Source organism: Sorex fumeus, unplaced genomic scaffold, assembly GCF_029834395.1.
Source record: "Sorex fumeus unplaced genomic scaffold, SorFum_2.1 ptg000061l, whole genome shotgun sequence".
Lineage (NCBI taxonomy): Eukaryota > Metazoa > Chordata > Mammalia > Eulipotyphla > Soricidae > Sorex > Sorex fumeus.
This window is the reverse complement of record NW_026606118.1, coordinates 55,679,867-55,702,283: the sequence shown is the minus strand read 5'-3', so window position 1 is coordinate 55,702,283 and position 22,417 is coordinate 55,679,867. Positions and strand designations below refer to the sequence as shown.

The window sequence follows — 22,417 nt, the reverse complement described above, 5'->3', positions numbered from 1 at the left end:
AGTTGTGGGCTTGACAGCCAGTCTTCTGGGTGGACAGGAACCCAGGGAGGGACAGCCCGGGTCCTCTGCCACCATGTGGTCTGGAGATTTAGTCCTGATCCCATATTCCTGGGCCTTGCTTGTGAAAGTTCTTGGTCACCGGGATTCCATCTGGAGTAGGTGGGGAGACTGCACCTGCTCCATCTGGGGTACCCTGGTGATACTGGCTCGGTATGGGGCCCGGAGAGATCGCAGGTGCTGTGGTGTCTTCTGGGACTTGCTGCTGTGTTTCTGAACCAGGGCTTTGGTGTGCCAAGATGGCACCTGGAGACAAATTGTGGGTGTGACTGGGACTTGCCTCTGTGTCTCTGAGATCCACATTACAAAATTTTCAGTAAAATTTATCTTGGTGAGGTCCATCCTAAGACAGTGGAGTCAGGCTTGGGTTATGGAGGCAATTTTAGATTGTGGAAGCTAGTGGCCGCCAGGGACTCTGCTTGGACAGGCACAGGCCAACATGCCTCCTCCAATTTACTCTGGTCTTTTCAGCCATGTATGGATCCGGGCTTAACTGCGGCTTTTGATCTCTTTTGAGATTTATTTAGGGGTCTCTTGGGCAAGGCCAATAGTAGAGCTTACAGGGTGGCGTTGGAGTTGTTTCGTGGGGGTGACTGCCAGTGTTTCCCATGGGAAGTGGGGGAGGTAGCCCATCCCAACTCTGAGTGAGCTTGTATAGATGAGCCAGAGGTGGTTTGTAGGTGTAACTCTCACATACCTAACTTTTGGCCATTTAATTTCTTGGTAAACTTGTTCTCAAGTTGTTGGGGTCTGGCCAAAGGCACAGCAGCAATTTGGAGGTATCAGGAAGACCGAAAGCAAGGCCAGGCTGCTGATGCACTCGCCCCACAGGTACAGGTTGACCTGTTGGTGGCAACATACCCCAGACCCACACACTTTTAAGCAGAGACATATGTCTAGAAATTTATGTCTTCAGGAAGCACAATAAAGGCTAGCTCATTTTTAAAACAACTTAAAAAGGCAGTATTCCAGGGGCCAGGCATATAGTTGAAGTCCTACAGCACATGCCTAGAATGTTTAAGGCCCTGGCTGTGATCCCTGCCACAACATCCTACCTCCTCCCAGCCACCACTGGTGACACCACAGATAGATTTACAACATATATGACACACCTAAGTGCATAAGTATATATGTTAAAAAGGAAAAGACAATGATTCATACTCAAAAGTTTCTCATTCGAATTAGGATACTTTTCTTCGGGATGATCACTCTGAAATTTTTGGCTGAGACATTAGAATATAGTCTAGCAGCTGTCTCTGGGCATCAGCATGTGTGTGATTTGTTTTGTTTTGATCTAAGCTCTGAAAATGGCTCTCATGAACTTCAAGTTGAGAACCACTGATAAATGCCTCGGAGCAGATGAAAAAATAAAAATATAATCAAGCACTCAATTCATCAGACGAGTTTTGTGATGATTTTATTGTTTTAATAATCAAGATCACCCAAAAGGGTAAACACACAAGGATGTTTTGAGAAACATTAGCATTATTGAAAAATTTTATAACATCTTAAAGATGTTTTGAAACTGAAAATAAACAATGAAATGTATTAGGGCGTAAAATAAACAACGGTTTTGTTATTTAACAACTTCAAGTTGTACAAATGGGATTATATCAAATTAAAAAGGTCTTGCACGGCAAAAGAAGCTCAGGCAAAAATAAAGACATCCTACTGAATGAGAGAAATATATGCATATAATGCAACAGAGAAAGGGCTAATATCTAAAATATCAAGAGCATGCATGAAATCCAACAACAAAAATACTAACAATTCCATCAAAAAAGACATTTGGGGGCCGTATCAGTGGTAGACTGCTTTTTTTGCACTCAGTCAATCTAAGTTTGATCCTCAGCATCCCATGTAGTCCCATGAGCCCACCAGGAATGATACCTGGGTGTAGAATCAGGAGTAACTCCTAAGCGTAGCTAGATATGGCACTCAAACAAAACAAAGACATAGAAATGCGCAGGAGACATATGAAAAAGAGCTCAATACCTCTGATTATCAGGAAAATGCAAATCAAAATGACAGTGAGCTCTTATCACCAGAGAGAAGGGCATATATCAAAAAGACCCAAAACAACCAGTGCTGGTGAGGATCCAGAAAAAAGGAAACTGTCATTCACTGTTTGGAATGTCCTTTAGTTTCGTCTCTATGGAAAACAGTGTGGAGATTCCTCAAAAAAGAACAGAACTCCCAGTGACCTGGCAATTCCACTTTTTTTTTTTCTATTGAATCACTGTGAGAAAGTTACAAAGCTTTCATGTTTGAGTTTCCACTCCTTGACATCTACTCCCAAGACACAAAAACATAAATTTTAAAAGATATATGCATTCCACATATGGTCTTCTGAGCACCACCAAGATTGATCCCTGAACACTGCCAGGTGTGCCCCCCAAACCAAAACTCTAAATAATTAAATAATATCTTAGAAAGAAAGTGAATGAGAAATCTGAAATTTTACATGTTCTGCAAATGATAAATAGCTGTGACAACTGACACTACCCTTATATTTCATAAGAATCAGATTTTAATAGAACCTATTGCATTTGAATAACTGAAGAAAAGTTAGGATACATTGAGTAGAGATCTGGCATGTGCCGATTTTTTTCTGTGGAGAGTTACGAGGAAATTCCAAGAAGAGCCAAAGGGATTTTCAATAAGATTGAAAATAAGATTGAACTAGCATATTTTCATTCTCATTAAGTTTTAGATTACATTATTAAAGGTATGTGGTCGGGAATGAAGAATATGGATGCTACTTCAATAGCTTATGTCATAGTCCCAGTAACTGATAACTGCTTTCTGATAGGAGAGATGTTGCAATAGAGACTGTGATGGGAATCACCTTCCTTTATCTTAAACAGGCAGTATTCAAACCTAGATAATTATTCTTGCTCCTATTACTGCATTAGACAGATCTGTTTTCTATTAACAAAGTGGCCTAATGAGCTAGGAAGGATAGAGGACAGAATATTGTAAAAACAACAACTTCTTTTCTTTTCTTTTTCATATCTCTGTGACATAACAGTTTCACAACCAGTGCAAAGTTAAATATTAAAAGCAGCTACTGAACGCAAACTTCCATGCAAAAATGCAAGGATGTCAAACATTTCAATTCCAGTTTTTCACACAAAGCAAGAATCCCTAAACTTTGTAGAAAAATTACATATTTTAAAACATAGGCTAGTGGTATCTTCAAATATACATTCCAAGAAAAATAACACATATTTCTATGCTTGATCAACACAGAGGTCAACAACTCATCATTTATATCATGATGTCTATGTTCCACAATCCAATTCAAGAAGCATACACTGGATTCTAACACTGCTATGTCCTACGATCCAATATACCCAAACACATCATAAACATAAAAATACATTAAGAAGTTTTGGCTAGGCTAGAAATACTTTGTCAAAGCCCCCATCTGAGGGTGTGAAGTATTACCAATTGTCATGTGACTTAAAATTATTTTCACAGTGTCTAAATATATAAGATAACTGTGAACTCTTTAAGGGCAAAGGTAATTTCTTGTTTCAATCTGTAACACTAGAACCAGAGCCGTATTACCTCATAAATGTACAGTTAAATAAATAAATAAATTTGTGAAATAAAGAATGGCTAATGTTAAACCAGAAAACAGGCCAAAACAATATATGGCATTCTAGATATAAAGGCAACCTGCTTTGTCGAAGAATCTGTTTTCAGGACATTTTTCAAAGCACAACTTTTATGCAGAAAAGACATTTGAGAGAAACACTTTTTTTAGATTATATGGATAAAAGTTAAATGGGATTTTCACATATAAGAACAAACCATTAACAGTCAATATAGAAAGACTACTACTAGAACAGAAAGGATATTGTAGTATTAAAACTGCTTTCAGAACAGAATTTCCTAATTTTTTTCTACCTAGTACAGCCCTAAGCATGTTTGAATTGCAACCATATACTACCAAATGACATCATAACATGATGTCGTAATTTCAAAGACTAAAATAATTTTTAAAATGATTAAAATTCGTGCTTCATATGCCAGTTTAAATTAAAAAAATAAAAATAGATACAGAGTTTGAAATATATCAGGAGATTATCAAAATAGGTAACTAAATAAGCAAAGTTTTTTTTTTAAATTAATCAGTTTAAATCTGGGGGGAAAAAAAAACCTACTTCATTTTACTGCAAATTTGCACCTACTTGAAGCAATTTATTTTTACTTTACTTGAAACTGAAAGGAGGTAAGATTATGGAAGAAATATTCTATGATAAGGAAACTACCATAATTCAGATGCAAAGAGGGAAAAAGAAGAAGGTCAAAGAGTGAATTCATTATTGTGGTGGTAATTTGACTATTTATAAATACCAAATCATTATATTTAAGATATAAAATGAGTGTGATATTATATATCTATTATAGCACGGTAGCACTGTCATCCTGTTGTGCATCGATTTGCTTGAGTGGGCGCCAGTAACGTCTCCACTGTGAGACTTGTTACCATTTGTGGCATAATGAATACACTACGGGAGCCTGCCGGGCCCTGCTGTGCGGGCAGGATACTCTCGGTAGCTTGTCGGGCTCTCCGAGAGGTTTGGAGGAATCGAACCTGGGTCGATGCGTGCAAGGCAAACACCCTACCCGTTGTGCTATCGCTCCAGCCCAAGGGTGTGATACTAAGTGAAATATGCCAGAGAAAAAGAAAAATACTCTATGATTTCATTTATACGTAGAGTCTAGAAGTTGAAACAAAGCCAATCTCTTAGATACTGGGAACAGACAGGTGGTTACTAAAGAGGAGGGCTGCTGGTGGTGGGTGAAGCGTAAGGAGAGGAAAGTTACAAATATTCGGTGATGAAATACATAAGCCAAGGGGAAACAGAGTATAGATTGAGGTCCATAGGCATTAATATAGTAGAACATGCTTGAAAGATGTCAAAGATGTCAGGAGTAGACTGGAAATAAACTAGGGTGATCATTTTCCATTGTCTACCAATGTTACCTAAATTAATGTAATGAAGAATGTCAATTATACTTAAAAAAGGAAACAACCACCACAAAACCCAAATCACAGCCCAGGTCTAAGAGGTTAGTAAAAATTGGCTTGTGAATGTGTGCAGAAAGTAGAGAAAGGACCAAACGTGATAACCTCTCACTGTCTGTATTACAAACCATAATGCCCAAAAGTAGAGAGAGTATGGGGAATCTTGTCTGCTATGGAGGTAGGGGGAGGGTGGGAAAGGGGGGCATACCGGGGATATTGGTGGTGAAGAATGCGCACTGGTGGAGGGATGGGTGTTTGATCATTGTGTGATTGTAACCCAAATATGAAAGCTTATAACTATCTCACAGTGATTCAATAAAATTTAACCAAAAATAAATTGGCCTCTGGGTAACCAAAATACATGTCACACAATTCATACACTTGGAAAAAAAGTATTTAAAGTGTGAATATATAGGTATATATAAATACATATAAATAAATACATCAAAGAACATTATTCAGGGCCACACAATTTCATTTTTACACTTTTTTCAACACTGTGTCTAATTTTCAGGTCAACAGTTTGCAAACAAAAACCAGAAGGGTAGAAGAACCAGCTATATGTAAACATTTATGAGTGTATGGTTCAATAAATGAAAACTTATGCTATTATATTGCAATACAATTGAAAGAAAGTAGAATTTTTGATGCAGGGAATCCAATGTTTACCAATGATTAAAACCACATAAAGTCAGATAAAAAGTAGTTAGCAAACACCACACTGATTCTCTCATTGAATGCAACAAATACTGAACTGCACTGAATGCACGTACCAGATTCTGAAAGGTAAATGGTACCAGATAGACTTGAGAAGGAAATCAGAACTAAAAATACAAAAACACATGGCAATAAGTTTTATGATTTTTCTCTTATCCTGAACACATAAAGAATGGAAAATTTGGCCTGCTTACAAGGCATATACCAAAGAGCTATAAAAGAAGTCAACCAATTTGGCTCCACAAAAGGAGAATTGGAATAACAAAGGGTGAAAAAGAATTTAGAGATTGGGGGTTTGGGAGGGAGGGGAGAGAATGGTTCTGAATTTTGTCTGCTTGTGAAATAAACAACAAAACAAATGCCAATAACAAAAGAAATATTAGTATCTTAGTATCTGCATAATATTATAAATCAAGGAATGATCAGCATTTAATTATCTTCCTCAACATTCTTTTTTCCATTCCTTCCTGAAACTGGGCACATAGCACAGCGGTAGGGCGTTTGCCTTGTGCGCAGCCAGCCCGGCCGAGCCGGGTTCGATTCCTCCGCCCCTCTCAGAGAGCCCAGCAAGCTACCGAGTGTAGCTTGCCCGCGCGGCAAAGCCTGGCAAGCTACTTCTGACATATATATATACACATTAGGCCAAACACAGTAACAACAAGTCTCAAAAGTGGAGATGTTACTGGGCCCGCTCAAGCAAATCGCTCAAGCTAAAATGGACAAGCTCATGGGAAATGCAAACAAGACCAAGCCAAAAAGGTAGTCAGCAGTGCAGGGGGCAGAGATAGCACAGGAGTAAGGCACTTGCCTTACCCATGGCCAACCGGGCTTGATCCCCGAAGCCCGTATGGTTTCCAAGCACATCCAGGAGTGATCCCTAAGTACCCTTACATATTTTAGTATTTCTTCTATACGCATTCTGACACAATATATATTAAAAATGTAGCTTTCCAGGGCCAAAATGATAGTGTGGTAGATACGGCACTTGCCTTGCATGTGGCTGACCAGAGTTCTATACCCACCATTTCATATGGTTCTCTGAGTAGTGCCAGGGGTCATTTGTGAGAGGAGAGCCAGGAATCACCCTTGAGGATTGTTGGATGTGGACCAAAATCCAAAAATACATAAAAATATGACTTTTCCAAGAAAGGTGTATCACTAAATGCTGTACTTTAGTAAAGTCTGAACAGGTATATCACAATCAGAGATTTTAAAAAAAAAAAGAGAAGCTATTCTAATATTACATTGATAAGGAGAAACCATCATTCATCATAATAGGCTCTTTCATTAACACTAAAGGTAAATTTTCACAGTAACCACTGATGATCTTGAATTTCTGTGGCACATGTTGTGAAGTCTCCCCATTCTTTCCTCACTCAGTTTATTAGAGTCTTCTCTCCATCTCTGAGACTCTAGATATGACTTATAATCTTATTCTTTTCAAAGAACTAACTGCTGGTATCATGCATCTTTTGGATTATTTTTCAGTTTCCATTTAACTGATTTGTTCTCTAACTTTTAGTATTTCCTTCCTTCTTGCTTTGTTGGCTTTCTCTAGCTGCTTAAGCTTGTTAGATTATCTGAATCCTTCTTGCTTCCAAAAAAAACCGCTTTTATTGCTATGAATTTTGCCGTGTCTCATATGCTCTAGATAACTCATGTCTTCATTTTCATTTGTTTCCAGGACATACTCCTGGCTCTGAGCTCAGGAGTCATTCCTGTTGTTGCTTGGAAGGCCATTTAGGGTTCTGGGGATCTAATTGGGTTTTCTTTGCAAATCAAGAGGCTCATCCTCTGTACTAATTTTCAGCCTTCAATTAAAAATTTTGGAATTGGTACATTAAAACTGTTGTGCAATTCCCTTCTAGTCTCCCTATCTTCTAAAGAGACATCTGCTTTTTCAAACCTTTGTTGTTCAAAGGCAATAAATCTGGCTGCATTTTAGATTTATCCTATGTCTTTAGTACCTGCATTTTGAACAATGTATTTCTTTGGTTTTAACCTATTCAGAATTAGTCCACTTCTTTAATCTGAAGATTTATAGCCTTCAATAAATTTCATATGTTTTCAATCATAATGTAATTAGATATCACATTTTTAAAAACAGCAAAGATGATTAAATAATTAGAAATAAATCTAGTCAGAAGTAGGAAGAGTATAAGAGAAAATATTAAATTACTCCTTAAAGACTCCAAAGTAATCTGAAAAAATATACATTTCCTATATTTAGTATTTAAATCATATAGGGGCCATACACATTAATGTTTGGCCAAGTGGTAAAATACTTGTGTGTGCAGGTGTCTGGAGATGGCCCAGACTACATCTGTGCTGCTCAGTGAGCCTGAAATACTAGGGACTGAATTTTGGACTCAATTTATATGCTCGGCATGTGCCCTGCTACTTTAAGTCATATCCGAGGCCTCCAAACTTACTTTAGGCTGATTCATCCTTCCACGTATATTGATCTCTCTACAGTAACTGACAAATTTATAAAATTTTAACAAACATACAAACAAAACTATTCTGTAGTACTACAAAATGTACAATAATATTGATACAGAAATCAACATAAAAACCCAGTAGAAAAAAATTCCAAAGAAATCTAGTCATGACAATTTTTAATATTTGGAAAAGTTCTACAGAATTAAAATTACTGTTATCACACTTGTAGGCAAATTAATCTTTAAAACTGACTCTAAAATCATAGATTCTGATTTTAATTTAGTACAATATTCTTGCTTGCCAGAGACTGGCAAGCTACCCGTGCTGGATTCAATATGCCAAAAACAGCAACAAGAAGTCTCACAATGGAGACGTCACTGGTGCCTGCTTGAGTAAACTGATGAACAATGGGAGGACAGTGCTACAGTGCATTGCTACAATATTCATGCACTGACTCTTTGAGTTATAATAGTGTTATATGCGTACTGTTCAGTATATATATTTTTTCCTTTTTGGGTCGCACCTGGCTCTGCACTTAGGAATTACTCCTGGCGTGCTCGAGGGACCATATGGGATGCTGGGACTCAAATCCGGGTTGGCCATGTGCAAAGCAAACACCCTACCCACTGTGTTATCGCTCCAGCAAGCTACTGAGAGTATTCCTCCCATATGCAGAGCCTGGCAAGCTCCCCATGGCGTATTCGATATGCCAAAAACAGTAACAACAAGTCTCACAATGGAGACATTACTGGTGCCCACTCGAGCAAATCAATGAACAATGAGAGGACAGTGCTAGAGTGCAGTGCTACAATATTCATAAGGTATCTCAAAGCATTAAAATAATGAACTTAAATAGGAATGAAAAATGAAAAAGATGTCTGGAAAATGACAGGATCAGATACATAGCTCAAGCAAGAATAAAAAAGATTACAATCCTGTTGCTCAAGCTGTTCCTACATGCTCATTAGAAATTCTTCCATGAATTTTTCTAAGTGTTTTTTTTTTAGTCCTGTGTTCCATATATATTAGGGATACAAATTCACAGTTTGAGCTACAGGACACAAATACTTCTTCCCAAGTGTGTCAGCTGTTCTTATCTTTGCTTTGTTTTCTTTGGCAGGAGGAGGAGGTTCCCCAAGAGATGCTTCGGGGTCCAGGGCCACGCGGTGATATTAGGAAAATAATGCAAAAGATTATTATTAGGGTCATGTGTGGAGCTCTTCGGACCCTGTGATCCAAGGGATAACCTATGGACACACGGGGACCTCCAGGGTCACACTGAGTGACCTTAGAGGTCTCCAGGAATCAAACCCAGGTCAGACATTTGCTTGCATGCATCTTTTTTTTAATTAGTGAATCACCCTGAGGTACAATTACAGACTTACAAACTTAAGTGCTTGCATTTCAGTCATACAATGGTCTAGTATCCATCCCTCCACCAGTGCCCACTTTCCACCAACAATGGTCCCAGCATCCCTCCCACTATCCCCACACCATCCCTCTCCCTACACCCCGCCTCTGTGACAGGGCATTCCCTTTTGCTCTCTCTCTCTCTCCTACTGGGTGTTGTGGTTTGCAATAGAGGCATTGAGTGGCCATCATGTTAGGTCTATAGTCTGCTTTCAGGGTGAGTCTCCCATCCCGAGCAGATCTCCCTAGCACCATTTAGCTGGTGATCCCTTTTCTAACTGAGCTGCCATTTTCCCCAGTACGTGAGTCCAGTTTCTAAGCTGTGGACTAATCCTCCCAGTACTTATCTTTAATAATCTTGGGTATTGGTCTCCCATTCTGTTACTTTATATTCCACAAATGAGTGCGAGTTTTCTATGTCGGCCCCTCTCTTTCTGACTCATTTCACTTAACATGATATCTTCCAGGTTGATCCATCTATAGCTTGCATACATCTTAACCTCCATCCTAACCTATATCCCGGGCCCTGATATCCTGGCTTTGTTTTTCTGATCTATGCACGAAAATATTTGTACATATTAGTCAAGAGCACTAAGTTTTTTTTGTTGCTAACTTTCATAAACTGAGTTTCAAGAGCAAGTCACCTATATTATCATCCAGTGCCTTTATGGTTTCACTTTTACAGTCTCATTTAAGCCATAGACACAAGTATATAATCATTAAAATCTAACTGAACAACTATAAAAGATTTCAGGTGAATTACTATCAAAAAATAGTGAAGAAGAAAACAAAAAAAATCACCATTAGGAAAATATCACAGTAAAATAATTGTCTTAGACAAGATCCACCAGTTACTATTAAATGGGCAAAATTTTTCAGAAAAAGAGATTTTCAAAATAGCCGCGAACAACCTACAACCACAAAATGAAACAAAGTGCTAAATTCATTCTAGTAGAAAAATTCAGTATATAACTCCTTTTACCATTCCTAAAATGCTATGGTCATAAATGACAAGCAAAGACTGAGAAAATATCATCAAATATAGAGAGAAGATAAGGAAAGATGATTTGTTGTGCTGAACTGTCTTAAGATTTTTTAACTAGCATTATGGCAATATTATTTTGGGTACGTGTACTATGGTTATTTGTGACATTCACAGAGGAAACAACAGGAAATCTGGAGTCTTGTATAATAATACTGTAAATCTACGATCCAAATTTTGAAAAAGGTTTTTTAAGAATTCTAGGAAAACTATACTTCTATTTTTAGACCAGGGTTACCTAAGCTTGAAAGATCATGAAAAAGACTGATTATGAAGGAACACGAAGAGGAATGTGGAAATATTTTATATAAAGATTATGCTAGTAGACAAATAATAAATGTTGTGTGTCAAAATTCAATGAATCCTAAATATTAACAAACACTAACAACAATAAAACTTCTAGACACAAAATTAAAAATGCTTATATAATAATCTTAATAGCTAAGGTAGTCTAATAATTACAGCTGTTAAATTCCTAATTTAAATACAATCTCTTGAAAAAATTAAAATTTTAAAAATTACATTAAAAGTCCTATTGAGACACCAGAAGAATTAGTAATTATTTTGTTCTTACCAAATTGATTAACTGAGTGTGTACCACATCTTCTACCAGAACTGCTGTTTCATGAAGAGGCCTCCTAGAATCACCTAAAGAAAACCTGAAAAAAATTAGACACCAGTATTAACAATAATAGAACTTATAAAGCAAACAAACAAAAAACACAAAGCAAACAAACAAACAAAAAGTCACATCTATCGAGCATACAACAACAAAGAAGAAAACTGCTGGGAGGCTCCACAGCTCCTGAAGAATGCTCCATGTCCCAAACAGAGCCGAGATCACCGGGAAGTCCCAGATGGGGTCGGTGCCGCATCCCGCCTTCTCCAGAAGAAACCCCGGTGACCATGAGCCTCTACAAGCATAGCTCAGGCATGCAGGAACCAGGACTTTTATTCCAAACTGCGTGGCCGCTTATGCGGCCGCACGACATGTCCTTATATACAAAGTGATCAATGGAAAGTAAATCATCCAACGTTTCTCCCTGAAAATCAGGCTTAACTCTTTTACAAACCACAACACCCAATAGGAGAGAGAGAACAAAAGGGAATGCCCTGCCACAGAGGCTGGGTAGGATGGGGGGTATGGGGGGTGGGAGGGATACTGGGATCCGTGGTGGTGGGAAATGGTCACTGGTGGAGGGATGGGTATTCTAAATAAATAAATAAATAATTTTTTAAAAAGTCACGTCTATCTTTCAACTTTGTCTTAAGTGTGCAGAGACTTTCATGGTCTATGTCCTCAAACATTGGAAATAGGACTCATATTTGTAGATCAATATCCACAGATACTTTATACACAATTGTCAAAAGTCATAAACAACCAAACTGCCCATCAACAGATGAAACAAATTATAATAGAGAAACCCCCTCATATAAATTTCAAATTTTCTAGTGGAAGTCTGAAACCATAAACAGGGCTGTACCTTAAATAGTGTAGATTTTTTTCCTCACTATATACATAACTACAATAGATTTAATTTAAAAGTTAGAGTAAGAGAAGATTAACAATAAAGTGGATATTATACTATAATAAAGTATATGAATATGATCTTTTTTGTTCTCTAATCATCTTCCTATTTCTAATATTTTGGGACAATCATTGACAATGGGTTACTAAATCCATGGGAAGTAAAATTGAAGAAAAGGAAAAACAATATGGAAATATATTACTGGCTGTGGGATCAATGGCTTCTGGGAAGGAGAAATTGGAAAATGTCTCTCAAAATACACACACCATTTGTTATAAAGGGCCTGCTCTGGGAGGTAAATGTAATGCATAGTAACAATAACATATATTTGAAAGACGTTAGAGAATACATTTAAAATTTATCACACATGAAGCAGTAGTACAGTGAACAGGCTGTTTGCCTTGTATATGGCCAACTCAGGTTCAATCCCTGGCATTCCACATGTTCCCCCAAGTCCACCAGAAGTCTGCCCCTGAACACAGAGCCCTGAGCACCACCAAGTGTGGGCCACAACCAAACCAAAGCAAAGTTTATCACATATAAACACACAAAAAAGCTGCGACCTGCTGAGATCAATTGAACAATAAATAAACATACTACTTCAACACACTGTGGCCACTGAATTTATACTACATGTCAATTATAATTCAATAACAGTGGGAGTAAAACAATGATAGAAAAGGCAATTTAAAAATAACAGCATCTGAATTTAATATGAAAAACTTAGAAACAAAGACAAACAAACATTAAAAAAAAAAGAATGGTCATTGGGCCAGAGAAAAAGTACAGCTAGTAAGGTGCTTCCTTTGCACACCGTGAACCCTGGATTCAATCAGTTTCAACCCTTAGTACTTTGTACATTTGCCAACGCCTACAAGAAAGTTATCCCTGAGCACAGCACTCCTCCCCCAAAATTACAAATATAGTCAGGGCAGTTTTGAAGTACTAGGTTTACAGATAACTCCTACTGAGACTTATTACAAAACTGCAGTTAATTGAGAGTGTGTTACCAATAATCCAACAAAAGCAAAAAGACAGCATCAAGTAAACCCCACACTGTCAAAAATTTAGTATTAAGTTCACTAACATCCAACATTTAATTCCTTGGACTGCCTAAATGAAATTTACTTTCCATTTTTTAACTGACTTTAAATCTCTGTACACCCAAAAAAAACCCCCCAAAAAACAGGAAATAAGCAACATGAAATATTTAATCCAAAACACAGTCCACATAGAGCTAGTGAGATAATACAGCTGGGAGGACACATGTCTTGCGAACAGTCAACCAGGTCTAATCCCTGCATGCTCAGATGGTTCTCCAAGCCCCACCAGGAGTGATCCCTGAACGTAGATCCCAGAGTAAATCCTCAGCACTGATGGTTGTGGTTTCAAAACAAACAAAAACTACAGTCCATACATTGTATTAAAAGAATATTTTAAAAATCCTTCATATAAAAATATTCGAGTAAGTTCTGTATTTTAGCTTTAGTGTTTATGAAATAGGCACTTAGCGTCATATTAATTATTTCCATACTGAAAAACTTCATTAGCATAACTGTCACTATCACTGTCCTCCCACTGTCCATCGATTTGCTTGAGTGGGACCGGTAACATTGTGAGACTTGTTGTTAGTGTGTTTGGCATATTGATTACGTCACGGGTAGCTTGCCAGGCTTTGCCGTACGGGCGAGATACTCTCGGTAGCTTGCCCGGCTCTCTGAGAAGGGCTGAGGAATCCAACCTGGGTCGGCCGGGTCGGCCACGTACAAGGCAAATGCCCTGCCCGCTAAACTCATATAGTAGGTAGATTTGATGAGTATTATATTTTAATCTTCTTATCATGCTATTGCTGAAAGTTATTACTACTGTTAAAGTAAAACACTCAATACTGTTATTACTTAAAGCTTTAATTCCACAATTTCACTTACTTCGGCCAATTTTTCTCCTACATAAAAAGGCAGACATTGACCTAACAGTTTTAATAATAAAACTCTTACATCTAAGCACAGTCATTTTATTTGCTCAACAGTATGTAAAATCAAATCAAAATATGTGAAAAAATTTTCAAACGAAAAAAACTTCAAGTAACTTTTGATATTTCTAGAAATCTTTTGAGTTTTTTTTTCCTATTTAAAGATGCACCATATCACATTCTGTCACTCAGCTAATTTGAAGTCTTCACTGACTTGTCCTCAGTCAGTACCGATATCCTGCATATGATACTCAGTTCCTGCTGAGGCTCTGGGATCCTTGAAACACCACTTCTACTAGACCAGCCTCTATAGAGTTCTTTCGGGAGACTACTGAAAATTTGATTCCTTTCCTGGTCTCCTGAAGTAAACTTCAACTGCTGTAACACAGAACGTGTCTGTCATCTTGGACGCTGGGTTGCTTTCAGCACTTACACTGGCTACAAACTCTAATGTGGTTAAATTATTTTGCATGCTGTGGTTAAGTAATTACTGTGGTCTTGGGAGCTAGTTGCTTTTTTTTTTAATTACTTCTGGTATTCTGTGAACAGTTTTCTACCTCAGGTAGTTAACATTGCTTTGGGATGGGTACTGTACGACTTGGACATCGTGTAAGAAGGCCCTCAGCGGCTATCTATACAGTTCCTGAATTGAAAGCTACATTTTCCCATTCAAGCCACGTATTTCACTATACCTTAACAGAATAGGCATTACTATAATAAACAAGAATTTTTCCCAACTGAAATTACAATGAGTAGCTGTCTAGAGCCTAACTAAACTATATTCAGCTAAGCCAGCTCTAGACAACACATACATTACACTGCTATATCATTCTTTCCCAATACTTGTTCATTCTTACCTAACGCTTGTTGCTCACCCACTGTACAATGAAGAAATGCAGTTTGACCATAATCAATCATTGAAAGCAATTAGAAGCCATAAACAGATGCAAATTATCCTTACTCTCCAGATTTTTATAATTTTAACCGTAACTATGATTTTATCTACCTGCTTTGCAAAGGAAGAAAAATTCTGTTAACACTGGCACTGAGAAAGCCAAAGTAACAGGTTTGTTAAAATATCAAATAAGGTGTCAGAGAGATATTGCAGCAGATATGGTGGTTGGCTTGCACACAGCTGACCGTATTTGAACTCTAGCACTGCAAATGCCCACATCCCCCAGTGGAGGATGACATTGCTTTGTCCTTTCTCCCTTGCCACAAGGAGCTTAGGTTTATCAGGTTACACTCATCACAGTGCTCCCGAGTCACTCCCATTCCTTTCTTTATCTGTAACCACTTCTCCATGCTCTCTTCCCCAACCAGTAAATCAGCTTTTCCCGCTAATCAGACTCTGTTAATTTGTAAGGTCAGATCCTTCTAGGACACTGAACTTGTAAGTTAATACTGCCTTTCTCCTCTCCTGATTTCTTATGAATAGTATATTTTAAAGCAATGTCCTTTCTGTATAGATACAGGAAGACAGTTAATATTATGCTTTTGTAACTTAGGATTTAATCGGCTTTGAATATTATTCACTCCCGGACATCTGCTTTCTCAATTTAAGCCTCAATTGCCCTTAGTTCCTAGCACCCTAAAAGCAGGGTCCCAACGAGGGACTGAATGGACCCAGGGCAAGCTGTGAGCTACCCTGGCATCGAAATGGGCCAGGCCAAAGTGCCACGATTCTTAACTATAAGTTAAGAGCTTGATCATGGACAGATGCTGTCATGATCCAAAAGTAACAATGAGACTAGGACTCTGCTAGGGATAGGAAAGACTACCTGGCCTGAGCACTGTAGTCTGAGATTGAGATGGCCCGAGGAGAGCAATTCTATAAACTTAAGGCATTTCTTACTGTACCCATACAAAGTGATTTATATTTACATAAGCTTATACCCATATTTATATTTATATTTACATAAGCTTATACCCATTTATATTTACATAAGCTTATACCCATACAAAATGATTTATATTTACATAAGCTTATACATATGCTTATGGGCTGGAGTGATAGCACAGCGGTAAGGCATTTGCCTTACAAGCGGCCAACATGGCTGACCCGAGTTCGATTCCTCCGCCCCTCTCAGAGAACCCGCCAAGCTACCGAGAGGATCTCACCGGCATGGCAGAGCCTGGCAAGCTACCCGTGATGTATTCGATATGCCAAACACAGTAACAAGAAGTCTCATGATGGAGACGTTACTGGGCCTGCTCGAGCAAATCGAAGAACTACGGGAGGACCATGATCCGTGATGTATGCTTATATATTTGTTGGACAAGGAGAGGAGAAACACACCCAGGGGATTCGGTTTCTAGGGTGGGTCATCCTGCTGAGAGAGTATCTGTTCTAAAAGCGGCTTTCCCTGAGGGAAAGAACCTTACCCCTATTGATTGTGAACACACCTATGTGCAAGCCCCAACCCTGCATGGGTTGGGATATAACTAGACTGTAAGAGTGGGCAGGGGGATCAGAATCTAGACTCCAGAAGGAGAAGGAAAAAGGGATCCAGAACCAGATTCCAGAGCCAAAAGGAGAATGAAGGGGGATCAAGGAGAATGAAGTATCATGGGGGAGGAAGAAGCAGGAGGAGAATCAGAGGAGAATGGAAATGGGAATGGAATAAACTGCAAGTGACACCAACCAGCCTGGCCCTCATTTCCTTCCTTCACCTGCCCATCACCATCGACCTCCCTGGAGTTGGGGAAGCAGTGTGAGACTATGGAACATTGGTGGCAGGAGAGATAGACCACTGCTGTCTTTTTGCGTTTACACACCCCAGGACCAGCAGTGACACCTGAACACAGAGTCTAGAGAGAGCCCTCAAAACAGCTATCCATGTCCCCAAAACAAAATAAACAAACACATAAGTTTCCATATGTATATATAATAAATAAATAAGACAAAAACGTTTTAATAGTGATCAATTTTCTCATTGCTTGATTTTTCAAGTTTATTTCTCTGCCACTTTCATTATGTACATATTAAAATAATATATTTATATATAATTTCCCAGAATATTTTTAGACTCATTCATTATTCTATAAACATATGAAGATATAAGAAAAAATAAAAAAACTTTTGTCATTTAAGCTATAAAATTTGATATTGATAAGAAAGACTACAGACATAAATACAATTGCCTAAAATTAAAATAAAGAAAACATGAAACTATGAAAAGGTCAACATACTACCTACAGGTATTACACACTCAGTCAATATATATTTCCTGAGTACCTATTTCGATCATTCTATTTGCTTAGAATTCCTCAATAAAATGAGAGAAATAGTGCATGGAGTTTTTATTTCAAAAACTAAGGAATACAACAAACACTACTCAAAATAAATTTGAAAATAACCAGTATGTTAAAAAGACAACAGGAAAACAGAGGTCTTCTCATTCTAAATAGAATGTGGGACTAGAGGAATAGAATAGAGGAAATGTGTTATAACAGAAAAGAGTAAGAATGGAATATTAAAACAGGCATTATTTCTGATCTGTAATTTCTGATCTGTAAAATTAGTGGTCTTTAAGAAATGGAAAAGAAATAAATCAAAAAATTTATAAACATTAAGGACACAGCCTAGAAAAGGTCACATTAAATTGTATTCATAAGAATAGCATAATATCTCTGTAATTCTTAAAATTCATGAGTAGTTTTTCTCATATTCTAGATTCTTAAAAAGTATAAATGCTAAGGCAACAAAAATAAAACAATTATAAGCATTTGTTATCTGAGTAACAAGAAAGATAATTAAATATACCTATTACTGTCAGCCAAGAACCTGAAAAAGTGTCAGTCCTTTCATCTTACTTTTAAAGGATAATAAAGATTAGAGGTGTTAAATAACCACTCAAGGTTACAAATCCATCTAGTTGCAAAAGCTAGGCCTTCAATTTTATCCAGAATTATTTTCCTGAAATACCATGTTAAATGAAAAATCTGTAACAAATTAGAAAAATTTACCTTGAATGTTCATTAATGAAAGATTAGATTAACAAAATTATATAAAGGAAACTTTGTTCAATTACCTTGTATAACTAAGTAATTCTTAAGGTTTTCAGAGAGATAAGTAATAATTTCAAGAAAGCTATTTTAGTCAGTCCCTTAGGCTGGCAAAACACTTAATAATACAATGACTGAACTATCTGATTTTTGCAGAAATTTAACAGTCAAAAAATAACTTTCTATAACATTAGATATAGCCACACTATAATGACAAATTTTACCCAAATTTCCACCACATTTCATGGACTGGAAACCTAAGATCCAAGAAATTTAAGAGATCTGCCTCTAGCTCTAGCAACAGTAAGCAGTGAAATTACATGCTCTGAGACACTCATTTAAAGATTGACTTTTTCACTCTATGAGTTTAGAAATTGTTTAAAATTTGTTCATAAGACTTTCATTGAGAAAGACTGTGAGAAATACTGCAAGAGAAAAACTGTTTCTCAACGTAGTTCCTCTACTATCATTTTCCTAAACTCAATTCTATAGCATTGAAAATCAATTTAGAAACAGTGATATATGCGAACTCCAATGCAGCTGAAAGTTTTTGTCATAAAATTCTCAACAGGCTGTGGTCTAAGAAGTGAAAAAGTTCTTCAGTTTTAAGCCATGAGAGGATGGTGGTGATAGCAGCACACATATTTTTCATCCTTCATTCATTTAATAAATACCTACTGGCACACACACATATCTGTATATGTACATATAACACATATAGATACACACATATACAATTTTTGTAGGGGTCACAGTTAGTGGTGCTCTGGGTGTAAAGGGTGCAGGAACAACTTCAGTGGTGCTCTGGAACAGACATGCTTGGGGGACACTAGGGTCATATCTAGCGGTGCTCTGTGTTAAAGGGCATGCTTGATCAAACCTAGGATCACCACTCAAGTCACTTCCTGAATCCAAGCAGGAAACTGCTTTACAGGGGCTATCCCCAGTGGTACTTGGTGGTAGGCAACTTTAGGAGATGTGTGGCCCAGGGTGTAGACCTGACAGTATGCAGGTTCACCAGGGCCTGGGGACCAGCAACTGTTCAAACATGCCTCTGACCAATCAAGCCATAAACACTGATCCAATAACTCCTTCCCCACAGGTAATGCTAACTTATAGAACACCAGTTCCTGGAAATTTTACAGAAGATTACCTGAGAATCGATAGTTTTTGTCTGATTAGCATATACCGTTCATTTATAAGAAAACACAAATCTAGTTCTAGACATGTCACTCACAGTTTGAGTGATATCTTGCACAAACTGAACAGCCTAAATTTATCTCTGTTGGCTCTCTATAAACTTTCATTTTAAATGACAATAAGGGACAGGGATAAATGTTATTTAACAATAGAGATATTATACATCAAAAATATGCCACAATCACATACATACATGTACCACTTATAAAGCAACTGATAGAAGAATCAAGTAAAGATAAGCAATATGAATTACAGGTATTCAACTTTTGTAGAAATCTATAAAGACACTACCGAAAAAGTCTGTAAACAATAAACCTATATAACATAGAAGAAGGCTATAAAATCAATGCACAATATATAAACAGGAATATAACATTAATAGGAGATTTTAAACCATCCACTGCCTCTCAGTTCAACTCTGGACAGATCAACAAGAAAAAAAATCAGTAAGAAAACAAGGGAAGAAACAGAAAAGATAGGTATACAGATATGTATAACGTCCACTACCCCAAAACTCAAGTACACATCTTCTTCACTGTGCTCAAGACATTCTACAAGAAAGCAAAGCTGAGACACAATACAGGCTGCCATAAAATAGAGAGGAGAGAAATCTATTTTCACAGGCTACAATGCTTTGAAAGTAGAAATTAATCATTAACAGGGAGCTGGGAAACTAAACACTTACTGCTGAAGTATCAGTAAGCAAAAGAGCCCATCAAAGAAGAAATTTTAATAGTTCTGTAGGACTATAGCACTACTGCCCTCCCATTGTTCATCGATTTGCTCGAGCGGGCACCAGTGATGTAAGTGAGACTTGTTGTTACTGTTCTTGGCATATCAAATATGTCATGGGGAGCTTGCCAGGCTTTGCCGGGCGAGTGGGATACTCTCAGTAGCTTGCCGGGCTCTCCGAGAAGGATGGAGGAATCAAACCTGGGTCAGCCGCGTGCAAGGCAAATGCTCTACCCACTGTGCTATCGCTCCAGCCCCAAAATTTTAAAAAACTAAATTAGGAGAAAGTAGAAAACCTGAACAGACTAATTCTTGAACACAGAAATCAAAATAGTTATCAAGTCTCCGACATAAATAAAAGCCCAGGTACAGGATTCAACTGGTGAGTTCTTCAAAACCTTCGAACAGGATTTACTATCTTATATTTTCATACCTTTCAATAAGAGTGAAGAAATGGGAACCTTCCAAACACTTATCATGCAATACTTATTACCCAGAAACCAAAGACAGACTGAGACACCATTAAAAAAGAAAATTACTGACCAATCCCACTGATGAACATAAATGCAAAGATCCTCTACAAAATCGTAAAGATAATCTAACAATACACAAGGAAGATCATACACCATGATCAAATAGGATTTATCCCATTGGTGCAAGAATGATTCAATATACGCATGTCAATTAGTGTGATATAACACATTAACGAAAGATAGAAGTATATGCAAAGAAAGTAGTGGACATGATTTAACAACCATTTATGAGAAAAATTCTTATTGTTCTTAATAGTTCTTTCAGAACAATTAAGCAAACACCATAAATTATAGGTATTCAACTTTTGTAGAAAACTGTAAAGATGCTTCAAAAAAAAACCCATTTAGAAACAATAAACCTATAATAGAGAGGAAGGCTACAAAGTCAATACACAAAAATCTGTTTAATTTGGAGCGATGGCACAGCGGTAGGGCGTTTGCCTTGCATGCAGCCAACATGGTTGACCCAAGTTCGATTCCTCCGCCCCTCTCGGAGAGCCCGGCAAGCTACCCAGAGTATCTCGCCCGCACGGCAGAGCCTGGCAAGCTACTCATGATGTATTTGATATGCCAAACACAGTAACAACAAAGTCTCCAATGGAGACGTTACTGGGCCTGCTCGAGCAAATCGATGAACAACGGGAGGACAGTGACAGTGAGTGATGTAGCAGAGAAATAGAAACTATAAAAAATTGTGTTGCCCCCCCCCCAAAAAAAAATTAAGTAACGTGAATCAACTTAACAAACAGGCGTCCTCAAACTAAACCTTGCCCTCAGATTTGGTCTGTTATTTGCTGAGACCAGCAGGATGTTAGTGAATATCAACAAGCAGATGCTAATAAGAAACTAAGTGTTTCAACTTGTGCTACTGCACTCAACTACTGTCATGAAACAAGTCCAGGCAGATCTTCTAAAAGACTGAAAATATTTAGAGCAGAGCCGCAACCTCGCAGCTGAAATTCCATCAGCAGGCAGTCAGTTCACCCTATGATGGATGACAGATCTGGTCAAGATTGGTAGAAACTGCCTGTCTACAATCCCAGACACATAAACATAAATGCTATTACTTAGGTATTACAGCTTTTTGTCCTTCAGCATCTTTGGGGCGATAAATAACAGATCTAACTCCGAGAGCACTTGGAGGACATGTTACACTTATACTGACATCTCTCATAGCCGGGACTTTAGAGGAGAGAGTATGCCTTATTTCAAATTATTCTTTATTTCAAATTATGCTGAACACACTGACACTAGTGCATGTGCCTTCAACAACAACAACAAAAAAATGCAGTGCTGGCATCGACAAGCTAACTATCTCGTGTTCTGAGCAACAAATACATTGTCAGTAAAATTTGAGCAAAAATTTTCCTTCGTGAAAAGAATGGGTGGAAAGAGTAGAAGAAAGAGTGAAGAGTGGGAGGGAGGCAGGAAAGCAATGAAAGGAGAGTAGCCGTTAAAATAAAAATAAAAACCTCCTTATGTAAATGCACATATTGGTGAAAATAGAACAGGGATTTAAATGGGATTTTCCTCTCATAAATTTCTCTGGGATATCAAAACTTTCATCCCATGATATAAATTTTCAAAATACATAATAGATAACTGGATAAACAGATGAAAACCTTAAGGCAGGGGCCAGAGAGATAGTACAATGGGTAAAGGCATTTGCCTTGCACATGGCCGACCTGGATTGATTGATTAAGGGGCATCCCATAAGGTTGTTCAAACACTGCC

At 37.7% G+C, this 22,417-nt stretch overlaps 1 protein-coding gene across 3 annotated transcripts in view; it reads right to left on the bottom strand.

Moving 5' to 3' along the window:
- SUPT3H (SPT3 homolog, SAGA and STAGA complex component) overlaps positions 1 to 22,417 on the bottom strand; it is a 468,323-nt gene that overhangs the window by 255,657 nt on the left and 190,249 nt on the right. For all 3 annotated transcript variants that reach the window (XM_056125945.1, XM_056125943.1, XM_056125944.1), the window contains one exon: positions 11,284 to 11,368. Coding sequence is in view for 2 of the 3 variants with exons in the window: in XM_056125943.1 (XP_055981918.1) it covers positions 11,284 to 11,368 (85 nt within the window). In the remaining variant the exon portion in view is untranslated. The remainder of the gene's footprint in view (positions 1 to 11,283; positions 11,369 to 22,417) is intronic.